Source organism: Calliphora vicina, chromosome 3 (assembly GCF_958450345.1).
Source record: "Calliphora vicina chromosome 3, idCalVici1.1, whole genome shotgun sequence".
Lineage (NCBI taxonomy): Eukaryota > Metazoa > Arthropoda > Insecta > Diptera > Calliphoridae > Calliphora > Calliphora vicina.
This window is the reverse complement of record NC_088782.1, coordinates 107171463-107185148: the sequence shown is the minus strand read 5'-3', so window position 1 is coordinate 107185148 and position 13686 is coordinate 107171463. Positions and strand designations below refer to the sequence as shown.

General features: G+C 31.7%; 1 protein-coding gene across 1 annotated transcript in view; it reads right to left on the bottom strand.

Moving 5' to 3' along the window:
* The window catches only part of Mes2 (Mesoderm-expressed 2), a 29543-nt gene extending 21310 nt beyond the window's left edge, over window positions 1-8233 (bottom strand). Inside the window, exons 1-2 of the mRNA XM_065504922.1 lie at window positions 7821-8233; window positions 7295-7595 (exon numbers count right to left, since the gene is read on the bottom strand). Of these exons, the coding sequence (XP_065360994.1) occupies window positions 7295-7595; window positions 7821-8067 (548 nt within the window). The 5' untranslated portion in view covers window positions 8068-8233. The remainder of the gene's footprint in view (window positions 1-7294; window positions 7596-7820) is intronic.
* Between the last annotated feature and the right edge of the window lie 5453 nt (window positions 8234-13686).

Here is a 13686-nt window from a genome sequence, read left to right as displayed (position 1 = left end):
TCAACAGACAGACGGACATGGATTAATCGACTCCGCTATCTATAAGGATCCAGAATATATATACTTTATAGGGTCGGAAAATTATATTGTGGAAATTACAAACGGAATGATAAACTTATATATATATACCCTTCTCACGAAGGTGAAGGGTATAAAAATAAGGAACGTCAAAAATATGTCAAAAAGGAATTTAAAAATTTAACAAATTCAAAATTCATCTCAAAATTTTACAGTTGAATTTTTCAAATTTATAAGAAAATATAGGTAGTCAAAACAACTCTTTACATTTATATTTTAACCTATTAAAATAAATTTCTATTATATTTGTAACAAAAAACAAGCAAATTAAATTAATTTTAGCAAAACAACTAAGACTCCTGTGGAAAAAATACAAAAACAAAATAAATATTGAAAAACCTCTGAAAAACCTTTGAAATTTTAAAATAGCTTTTAGTAAGATTTAAAATTAATTTTAAATCAAAATTAACTTTCAAATAAAATACAAAATTTGGAAATGTCTCCACAACTCTCCACTTTTTTATTTTTACAATATTTAAATAAAATTCAAGATCTCAAGATCTTTCTATTTTAAAACAATTTCTGGAAAAAAACTTTGGTCTCCACTAATAAAAATATGAAAATATATAATCTAAACATTTCTGCTAACCCTGACTCCAACAGGGCAACCAAAAAAAATTCTACAAAATGCCACAGCAATTACGATCTTCTCGAAGCCATGTTTATTAAATAAAAACAAAATCTACAAAACCATCATAATTTTTATAACACGACTCGCAGATGTGGCAATAAAACTGAAAACTCAGAATTTCAACAATTCGTAATTTGCCACAAAGATGGTGTAATTGTGTGCGTACATATGTATAGATGTACATATATGAAAATATAATAGAATGGTTTAAATTAAATACAAACAATAAGGGGGATGAATTGGATGGATGTTGAGAATTGAACGTTTAAGTTGTTGACTGATTCGTTAGTTCGTTTTAATGGTTGGTTGTTTAAATGGATGGATGAATGAATGTATGTCTGTATGTATATGGCTGTTTGGATGTTACGTTATTAAATGATCATTATTATTTTAGTGCTGTTTTTTTTTAGTACATTATTCTCTCCTCACTTTAATCAACAACAACTACAAAAAAAAATGAACAGATATTGCTGGTGATAATGCTGAAGAAGATCATCATTTAAACGAACTTATTCACGTCATAACTGGGCGTAAACCATTTTGACAATTCTCTACATTTCTGTTAAGTACTTTAGCAATAATATTATTAATAATAGCAACAAAAAAATGGTCGTAAATAAAATGATTTTAATTTTCCACATACAAACAAACAGACACATGGAAGTACCAATTCAAGAGGATTTATTAGATAATTGTGAGTCATTTTGGCTTATCTAGTTTAATTTAGTTGAATTTAATTTTTGTCAAGAAAAAAAAAAGCTGAAACAAATTTAAAAAATGGTGAAATAATAAGGAATTAAGCTGGCTTTACTTAGCAAAATATTGAAAATAAATATGGCAGCATAAAAATCATGCCTTCTATAAGGTAGAGCAGTGTAAGCTATACAACAAAGTTCGGAAGTTAAAGAGCACACGTAGCGCTTACCCTTTCCCATATATGCAATTTTTTAGCTTCGAATATTTTCGTATCGAAATATTTGCTTGTACTCTACCAATATTTAATCAATGACTCAGAGTTCGAAATTCTAAATATTGATTACCACCCAATAATTGATATATAGGGAACAAATGTTTTGGTAACATACAAACTGACTCAACGGGCCAACTATTTTAGGAAATTTCAAATCACAAAAAAATGAAAAGTCCTTGAGTACTTCGCTTGGATGGCCCTCTGTAATGCAGTCGTGCTTTATTGCTCATAAATATATCAGCCATATACAAACCGATTTTTCCGATTTTCAATACTATTATCGAATGTATATATGATATATTAATATAATATTAAGCCCTGTAAGATATCTGGGAACTTCGGAAAGTTTATTTTAACCGACAGATGGACATTATTGTATCAATGTTCCTACCTATAAGAAAACAGATTATATATGGTGGATTTCATGTCAAGTAAACCAAATTTTAAATCGATATCTTCCGATCGGGATAAAATTTGCAAGAACTCTCTGAGTCAAACTGGTGTTTCTTCTCATCAATTTAACTTATTACCTATTGTTCTTGGCAAAATATGTCCCAAATAGTTTAGATAGCTATGTGAACTTCAAACTTTCGAAAAAAAATTTGAATTTTTTTTTCCGAAATCAAAAACTTTTTTGATTTTTTTTTCAAAATGAGGCCCTTTTTTTGTCAAAAGAAAGCTTAGATAGTTTCCTTGATGACCTATTTGGTCGTTTAGAGGGATACGAGTTGGAAATCTATCAAAATAAATGTTTTGTAACTCAAAACATATAATTTCTGACTTTTTTTTGCAAAATCAAACATTTTTTTAACTTTTTTTTTCAAAATCGACCCATTTTTTAAAATTGTTTTTTTGCTCAAAAGAAAACTTACAAATTTCTTTTGGCCTGAATTGAATAATATGGACACAAACGACATGTGGTTTCAACAGGACTGCGCTACGTGCCACATTGGACATTTTGCACATTCAGCCTGAAAAGCACATTCAGTATCATGAAAAAGTGGACATTTTGGATGCTAGACAACCAGTGAAGCCACAAACACTTTGTTTTATTAAAATACAAAAATAGCAGTATACAAAAATAGTTACAGAAAGACCCTTTATATTTTGGTTGATAAATCTGTCAAGCAAAATGAAAGCTTTCATTTGACACTAATTTTTATGGTATTAACCCTCTAACCCGCAAACTTTAAAAAGCTAAAAAAAAGTTGTCGAATAATTTTTTTTAGGTTAATTATGACCCAATAAACCCTGAACAGCCATCAGAAACTAATTTGCAAATTAAGCTTAGGAATCAGGCGCAAAAAGGTGAAGAGTGCCTCAGGGCATTGTTGCCGGTTTAGGTGCAAAACACGATTGTATTGAAAAACTAATGAAAAGAATTAATAAAAAATATTTCCAATAGATCGGGCGAGTAAAAGTTAGTAAAACTTTGATTTAAAAAAAAAAACACTCTGACAGAACAAAAACTAAAAGTCAGAATGCATTTCGACCTTCGAGAGAAATGTTAACAAATCTGTAACTAAAGTCGCAGTTAAATTTAAAAAAAAAAACAAGTAAGAAAGTATAATTATATAAGTATAATATAATACCCTACACCAAGTAAATGAGTAAAAATATTTTTCTTTTAAAATATCAATAATTTATATTTTTGAGTGATTTTTCGAAGGGGCCTTATATGGCAGCTATGATCAATTATGGACCGATCACCATAAAATTAGGTCGTGTGATTTATGTTTATATGAAAGTTATTAATGTTGAATTTTGTGTGTATACCAACATTTTTAAGTGATTTATGCAGGTTAAAATGATTTTCGGAAGCGGGTCTATATGGGAGCTATGACTAATTATGGACCGATCGTAACAAAATTTGGTGACATGAATTCTGTATATATAAAACTTATTTGCAGCGAAATTTGTGTAGATACATAGATAAATTAAACATTTATGACCGATAAAGTCCAATTTCGAGGGGACATTTGTATGGGGGCTAGGTGAAATAATGGACCGATTTCAGCCAGTTTCAATAGGCTTGGTTCATGGGCCGAAAAAGTAATATGTACCAAATTTTATCGAAATATCTTCAAAATTGCGGCCTGTACTCTGCGCACAAGGTTTACATGGACAGCCAGCCAGCCAACCAGACGGACGGACGGACGGACGGACATCGTTTAATCGACTCAGAAAGTGATTCTAAGTCGATCGGTATACTTTAAGGTGGGTGTTAGACTAATATTTTTGGGCGTTACAAACATCTGCACAAACGCATAATACCCTCCCCACTATGGTGGTGTAGGGTATAAAAATATAATTACTTTTTGTGATAATTGCTGTTTTGTAATGCATGCCTTGAGGCACTCTTGTAGGTTAAAGGGTTAATACATCGCGATGCATCGCTGTAGTTGTCTGAAAGCAAAATGTGGTTGGACACAAATGCTGCTGTACCGCATAGGTATAAATAAAAAAAATAGATTTTACTTCATAATATAAATTTTAACTATCACGATTATTTTTTACAGATATTTTTAAGATGTTCTTTTTCTAAAAAAAAATTAAATTTTGCAAAATTGTAAAAATAAAAGTGTTCACGTTTCCGAGTCGTTCATGTTTTCGGATATTCACGTTTTCGCGAGTTCACTGTATCTTGCTTTATAGGTACAATAGCCCAATAAAGTCTACATACAGGAATTCAAATTAAATTTCTTTCGTTGAAAGCTGTATTTGCAAGTTAAAATTAGTGAAATATATTTGTTAAAAAAATAAATTCACACTAAAAAAAATTAAAACAATATCACTTAAGTCGGGTTTAGCAACATTTCCTATCACTTCCAAAATTTCACCGTTATTAATTTTTTTGATTCTGAGTCAAATAACGAAATTTTTTTTTTTGCTTTAATATTCAAAATATTATGAAACTTAATAGTCCCGCCCACCCAAAAGTAGGCGTGACAGAGAATCAATAACTCTAATCTTTTGGGCGTTATTTGAATTTTTTTTTTGCTAAAATCGACATAAGACATTTATTATTATATATCTCATAAAAAAAAACTAAAAAAAACTGCTTTAAATTAAAGTAACATAATAATTTGTCCTGTATGTAGACTTTCTTGGGCTACTGTATGTATTAAAGATTTTATTAATTCCATAACTTTTTTGCAACAAAAACAAATTGTTTACAAATAAAGAAAATCACTAAAGTCGTTTCGCAAAAAAAAAAAAAAGTACCAAATATAGGGATTATTTACAAAAAGTTCATAAATTTACACTCAAAAGAGCGTATTTACTAGTTGCACTTAAATATTATTCACTGAATAAAAACACTACAGTAGACAGAGATGGAAAATTCAGTATTATAACAATTTGTTAGTACTTTTTATGTACGAAAATTCAACATTACTTTCATGCTTTCTTAACATTTCAGTGGTTTTTTAGAACTTTTACTTTTCATTTGTTTTTATACCCTTCACCTTCGTGTATATATTAGTTTGTCATTCTGTTTGTAATTTCCACAATATAATTTTCCAACCCTATAAAGTATATATATTCTGGATCCTTATAGATAGCGCTGTCGATTAAGCCATGTCCGTCTGTCTGTCTGTCTGTCTGTCTGTCCGTCTATTGAAATCAATTCTCTGAAGACCCCAGATATCTTCGTTATCCAAATATTCAATAATTCTGTCAGACATGCTTTCCAGAAGTTTCCTATTTAAAATTAGCAAAATCGCTCCACAAATGGCTGAGATATGAGCAAAAATCTTGGACAACCTCGATTTTTTAACTATTTTTGACCTATATCTGGATTACTAAGTCATTAATATAGACAATATGGATATCTAATGATAGATATTTCAAAGACCTTTGCAACGACGAATACATTTGGAAAAAATAAATTTTGTTTACCTAAAAATATTTAAAATTTGTATTTTGAAGTATAATTTGGTGAAGTGTATATAAGATTCGGCACAGCCGAATATAGCTCTCTTACATGATTTTTTTGAATTATACCCTACACCACCATAGTGGGGAGGGTATAATGCGTTTGTGCAGATGTTTGTAACGCCCAAAAATATTAGTCTAACACCCACCTTAAAGTATACCGATCGACTTAGAATCACTTTCTGAGTCGATTAAGCGATGTCCGTCCGTCCGTCTGGTCGGCTGTCCATGTGATCCTTGTGCGCAGAGTACAGGTCGCAATTTTGAAGATATTTCGATGAAATTGGTTACATATTATTTTTCGGCTCAAGGACCAAGCCTATTGAAACTGGCTGAAATCGGTCCATTATTTCACCTAGCCCCCATACAAATGTCCTTCCGAAATTAGACTTTATCGGTCATAAATTTTTAATTTATATATGTATCTATACAAATTCCGCTCCAAATAAGTTTTATATACACAAAATTCATGTCACCAAATGTTGTTACGATCGGTCCATAATTAGTCATAGCTCCCGCTTCCGAAAATCACTTTAACGTGCATAAATCGCTTAAAAATGTTGGTATAGTCACAAAATTCAACATAGTAGACTTTAATATAGACATAAATCACACGACCTATTTTCATGGTGATCGGTCCATAATTGGTCATAGCCCCCATATAAAAAAAATCACTCAAAAATATAAATTATTGAAATTTTACAAGAAAAATGTTTTTGCTCTTTTACTTAGTGTAGGGTATTATATGGTCGGGCTTGACCGACTTTTGACTTCTACTAAATTTTAAGTGATTTTACTAAAGTCCTACAGATTTGTTTCTTTTTAGCATATTTCCACAAAAAAAACTTTTATAATTTCACACAAATTTATACCTAAAGAAGTTCTACACCCTTTAATTCCAGTCAGACCGATAAATCTTTAACATGCTGGTTTAGAATCTCTTGTCAGGTATGCCAAATGTAGTACTTATGTACTTTTTGACATCAAACAATCAACTTGCCAAAAAAAAAGAAGTTTAAACTTAATTTTTCTTTAGTTATTTGTGAATGATTCTACTGCTTTCTCTGAGTCTCTTAACGTACTTAAAGAAGTGGTGTAACCTCTTACTATTTCTACATTTCGATTAAATACGTTGATCATCCCTCTACCTGCTTCTCTTCAGATCCTATCATGTTCAACAAACAGATGGACGGACATAGATCGTGTTAGAATTTGATAAAAACCCATAATATATAAACTTTTGTAGGTTACAAACGGGATGACAAACTCAATAGGTAAATCCTCAGCATTTTGATAGCTGGTATAAAAACTGAATTTAATTTTGGGCTACTTTTATTTAACAACAAAAAATAAACCAATTTTCCCTTCAATACACATATTAAGTTATAACTGACCTTGAGCTCAATATAACACTCATTGAAAACATTTAACAATTTGCAGTAATAGAATACATATTAAATTTCAAACTTATTAAACAGAAATTTCCACAATTTCATAAGTACAAAGCCAAAATCTCAAGATTCTCCAAACTATTTATTCCCCTTCTGCCACATCTCTGACCAAAAGCTCTCTTATTCTTAATTTTACACTCATAAACAATTTTACTCAATTTCATAACAAATTCAATTAATCAATTAAAAACTACAGTATAAAAAGAAAAACAAAAATCAAACACTTACTTTCTCTCCCGTATAACGTCTCTTAGAAAATCCATGGCATCGTAGAGACTCCATTTGGGCTTAAAATTATTGCCCATCAACTTGACGTGAGCCAATTCGCGGCGATAGGATTCTCTCAGAGATTTAAACGCACGCGCCACCCGCCTGCCGGGCGCATTAAACTCTTTGCCAATCTGTTCCCAAGCACGATTCTTCTCCTCTTCGGCACCCTTAAAATTTGGCAGACGTGAGTCCCACAAAATGGGATTGTCATGGACCATCTGGATGAGTTTGAGTTTATCGGAGGCATTGCGTCGTACCACTGCAAGTAAATCGAGGGTAAATAAAAATGTTTCTTTAGTTAATAATGTGGGATTAGAGGGACTACAACTACTAGTAGCAAATGGGGAGGGGAATCTATGGGAAGGGGGTTGCTGTGCAGCTGGATAAGTTATTGATTTGGGTTTTAGGTTCTTATTGAAACTGCGGGTAAGGGGTCTTTTGAGTATTTTGGAATAGCTGGGTATTCTTTTGGAAGTTAACGCACATTTTTTAATTTTTTGTTGCTGCTGCTGTTGTTGTTGTTGCTGCTGCTGCAGTAAAAGAGGCTGTGAGGGATCAGTGATGGGATGTTTGGGTTTGAGATCCAAAGCCATGGCTATAGCGGCGGCTGAGGCGGCGGCGGCGCTAGCACTCATCTCTTTTGAGGATCGCTGATAACACAACTCAAAATTACTGCTGGTCGTCGATGTGGGTGGAGAGTTTAGTGTATTTGGAGAACTTTTGCCACTCATCAATAGTTTACAATTATTATTATTTGTTTAAAATTAAGCACTTTAATATTTCTTTTAATTTAAATTAATATATTTTATTTGGTTTAATTAATGTTTGTTTAAATTGCTAACTTTATTTATTTATATTTTTTTTTAATTCATTAACATTTTGCTCACTTTCTTTGCTTTTCAAACAATTGTATTGTGATCATTGATCTTTGGACTTGTGTTTATTTTTTATGAATTTTAAATTCTATTTGATTTTTGTTTTTATTTGTTCAATTTCCCGTTGTAATTTATCACTTGAGTTTGTTGGTGGTTTTTTGACACTGTTTTCGGTTTTAGATCTGGCTTGCTTACTACCCTCTCACGACCAAGTTTAAAAACCAACTAAAAGCCATTGTCGTTGCAGACCAACCACCCCAGCCAGAGCCCGCATTTAAACGCACACACACACTTAAACTCAAACTCATACCGCAACAACAACAACAGCAACTGTAAAATCTACAAATACAAAAATTAAAACATTTTCAAATCATAACATAACATAAACAACAACAAACGGCAAAAGTAAAAAAAGAAAAAATCCGTCTTAGACACAAAATAATTTTTATACCATCCGTCCATCCATTCACACAGATGTACAAACAAAACACACTCATCAACTTATGCACTCACACTCACGCTTACACCCAAAACGATCATAAACTCATTTAGAACCAACTAAGAACCGAAAGAAACCTCTGCTGCCAGACATTTTACATCATCAGTGTAGAAAAACTAGTCATAAATGTACTTTTCTTGTTAGTACGTTGGAAATGTGTAAAGAGTACTTTAAATTAATTAAATATATTTTAACGAAATGCGTTTAAAACTTGCGAACGCTGCTTCACCTACTCACCAAATTTTATCCAAATCGAAGATCGGTAAAATACTTATAAATATTAAAATGGATATATTTACTAAATAAATAATCAAAGATTCGAAATAATTAATTTTTAATTCCATTTTCGAAATCAAAATAAATTGCATTTTGTAACCATTCCTTTAATGAATTCATTATGAATTAATTCATAGGCTTAATTCCTTTGTAGTTGAAATGTATTGTATGCATTACTTTGAGAATTCATTATTTTTAGAATTAATTCCTTACAGAATCATTAAAATTTTCTTGAATTCAAACTAGAGATGCTAATCGGGACTGATTTTTAAAATTCCCGGAGTTCGGGGTTTCGGGATTTTCGGAAAATCTAAAATCCTGAAAATTGTAAGAGAGAAACGTACATTATTATGTCTTTGCAATTGAAATTAAATTTTTTATTTTGAAATTAATTTTTATTAGACACTAAAAAGCATAAAATACTTGCATGAGTACATTATACCCTCCACCACCATAAGTGGTGAATGAGGGTATATATAAGTTTGTCATTCCGTGTGTAACATTGAGAAATATTCATCTGAGACCCAACAAAGTATATATATTATTGATCCTTATGAAATTCTAAGTCGATTGGGCTATGTCCGTCTGTCTGTCTGGTTGTGTAAAACACGCTCACGTCCAAAATACCCAAACAAACTTAGTAGAGTTGCAGAAAAAATGTTTATTGTTCTCCTAAGCAGTTTGGTATTGAAAATCAGCAAAATCGGTTCAGTGGAACCAGAGTTATGAACCAAAATGTAAGACAACCTAAAAAAAACATGATAATTTTAAAATAGTTTTCGTTATTTGCGCAAATTTATTGCAGATAATACCATAAATTGTACACACGTTAAAGTGACTCTGGCGAAAATTATAAGAATCGGTCCATGATTTCTCCTAGCCCCCATACAAATTTCTTCCCGATATATGGTTATATGGTCTGTAAATGCCTACAAAATTGCAGTATCCACACAAAATTCAGGAAAAATAAGTTTCGTGCTGAAAAAAATTACAACACCAAATTTTTTCTGGATCGGCCCATATTTGACCGTAGCCCCCATATAAAGTTCATTTCCGAAAATCACTTAAATAAACATAAATGTCTTATAAATATCGCTATTAAGTTGAAATTCGTCATAAATAGTAGCCATATATACCAAAATCGCTATACTTAATTCTATGAAGATCGGCCGATAATTGGTTATAGCTCCCATATAAGGACCACTTCCAAAAAACACATTAACCTACATAAATATCTAAAAAATGTCAATATCAAAACAAAATTTTATACAAATCTCTAATTTATACTTATAAATCATACTAGAGAATTTTGTGAATATCGGTCCATATTTGGCCATAGCTCCCATATAAGGTCCACTTCTGAAAATCATTTAAATACTCATAAAACTCTTATAAATAGCTTTATCATGCTAAAATTCAACAAAAATAATAACCATATACATAGAAATTTCTGTACCAAATTTAACGCAGATTGGCCGATAATTGGTCATAGCTCCTCTATAAGGCCCATTTCCGAAAAAGATATTAACCTTAAAAAATATTAAAAACATATCGATATCAAAATTAAATTACGCACAGATCAGTAATTTGTATCCAGCAATAATTCTACTGTGAATATCGGTGCATATTTAACCATAGCTCCCATATAAGGTCCACTTCCGAAAATCAGTTAAGTACTCATAAATCTCTTATAAATATCTTGATCATGCTAAAATTCAAAATGAATGAAAAAGGCACACAAAAATTACAATTTCCCCTATTTATTTATGAAAAACGGGATTTGGAAAATCCCGAAAACCCCGGGATTTAAAATTAAAAAATCCCGGGCTTCGGGATTAAGGAAATCCCGAAAACCCCGGGATTTTCGTGAACAGGATTCCCCGTTTGGCATCTCTAATTCAAACCCAATAAGCAGCTAAGCCTCAAATATGCAAGCACTTGAACATTTTGTTGGAATTTGACTTGAATGCAAATTTTATTATGTTTTTGAACTTGAAAAATATTAAAAAAAATAACATGTGACTGAAATTCAAGCCATTTTACTGGAAAATGCTATTGATATAAAGTGTAATACTTGCTTGACTATAATTCAAGGCTTGAATTACACTTGAATTCCTTTAAAAATTTATTGAATAATTAAATTTGTCTTCAATTTAAATTTATTTCAATAAGGCTTTTTATAACCACCATTAAAAAAACAATATTCGATTTTGTCATTCGGTTTCTAACACATCAAAATATTTATCGCATACGTACATTAGAATATATCAGCCCAATTATGAAAAAAAAAATTCCCCGAAAGTTTTTTTCCATTTTTCCTATTCAAATTCAATGTTAAAAATCCCAGAGGAATTTTTTTAGTAATTGGGCTGTATATTAGTTGATGATCTAGCTATGTCCGTCCGTCTGTTGAAAACACGATAGGGCTCAAACGAAAGTAGTTAGCTGGCTAAAATACTCCACAAATACTCTCTATTGATAAAGTTTGTTTGGTATTGAAAATGGGCAATATCGGACCATGATTTCACCTAACCCCCACACAAATGTCCCCCTGGAATAGTGTTTGATTAGTCATAAATATGTTGATTATTCGACAATCCTGATAAAATTTTGCACTAAATACTGTAAAGTATGGTGAAAATCGGTAAACATTTGTCCCAAGTCCCCATACAAGGCCCCCCTCAGAAAATTACGTGAACATTCATAATTGACTTATAGTAATTAATATCGCAATGAAATTGCCCATAAACAAGTTTTATATAAACCTAAATCTTTCTACCAACTTGTGTGAGGATAGGTCCATAATTGACCCTACCTACCAGCGCTGCCGATTAGATTTGATTAGATTTGAATTAACAAAAATGTAACCCATTCAAAGGTTGAATTAATTCCATTGTGTAATAATTGAACGATGAATGAATTCTATTTGAATAAAAGCCTGAAAATGAAGCTAAAGATTTATATGTTGGGAATAGATTTATGGAATATATGGCTGACATTTTTTATTCCGAATTAAGATTTTAGTGAATTAAGCTCAATTTTAAGTTCAAATCTCTCATTTTACCGATAAATTCTCTTACTTTAGCGTGAATTCTCTTCTAGAGTCTATGGGGTTTTCGCATTGACTTATGACTTCTAAAAATCCCTAAAGAAAAAACTATAAAGCAGTCAAATCCGGTGATCTTTCCCTCCACTGCTAAAACGAGACAATTCGTTAAGGTAACTGAGTCTTTTATGTTCTTAATAGAAACTGAAGGAATTAATAATAACTGAGTCTTTTGAAAAATAAGTATCGATGGCACTGTCGGCATAAATATAACTATTAAGTTCGTTTTCATCTTGGTGATCTTTTCACACCTTAATGTTGTGCTTAGCAGTAAGATATGGAGCGGCACGGCTATGCAGGGACACATTTTCTGGAAAGAGTCTAGTGATTTAAACTCGCAACTGACCAGAGTCTTTATCTGGTGTTGTGGAGATCCATTTGAGCCCAGAAATTTGGTGAGGTTCCTGCTTAGAGCACGTAATGACTGTTGTAAAAACCCAAAGCGGTTGGAAGATCGTTGGTTAAATACAAGTTGTATGTGATAGTGGCTAATTCCGGGCAACCAAATGTATCTTACTAAATGCTGTTGCTGTCTCAACAGAGTCATTAATTATAAGCAAACTGAATTTTATGGGTTGGGGGTTTTTGAAGTCAGATATCATATGTACAGTGAGCCTCAAAAGTGAGTATACACCAAAAAATATTTGATTTTTTTTAAGATAATGAAAATCCTAAAATTTATTCATCGATTAAAATTTTAATGTTTCGGTTTGTTGGAGATTGAGTTGTATAATACATTCGGTTGTGAAAAAAAGATTTAAGTCGGACTATAATGATTTTCATGATCCAAAAAAAGTCAAAAAATTCGCAGGTGTTTACTCACTTTTTAGGCTGTGTGTATGTCGATCTGGATGGCAGGGATTAGATAGCCCGAGCTCTTGAGCAAGGTGCTTGTGTATTGATGCATTCAATCAATGTACAAAGAGTTTCCAATTCCACATTGCCCCTAGGCATGTGATCGTAACAGACACATCTGTTGGCATAAATGGAGGACTATACCGTGACATTGATTGGACCCACCAGACCAAACAAACGATCATTTAATCGATTTGGCGAAACTTCGCAGAAATTAAACAAAAATTATCTGGAAATTTTTAAAAACATGAATGTTCACTAAATCAAATAATGTTTGATAAATTAGGGAGAATTTTTGAAATTACAATTATTTGTAACAGTAAACAAATCTCGAACGATATTGCTAATGATTCTTCGTTGATATCGTTCTCGAACCTTCGAGAATGAAGATTTTTTTTGTCACAAACTGAATGACAGGTGGACAATTTTCGAATCGTTTCGATAGGCCATCTAGAATGTTTGTAAGAGAAACTATCGTATAAAGTTCGATGGTGATACAATGTATCAAATGCTCTGGTCAGGTGAGTAATAAGGAGTATTTGTAAGTAATAAGTGTATTATTTGTTTCATGAAACAATTTTTTTTTTCTTCAGCTTGTTATTTTTTATTGAATCATAAAGTACAAAGGACGGGATTATTTATGAAAGCCTTCACGGCTTTGTTGGCATTAATGCACTCGAAATATTTATTCCAGCTTTCAATTCCTTCTTTAATGCACGGGTGGTTGTGGGCTTGTTCT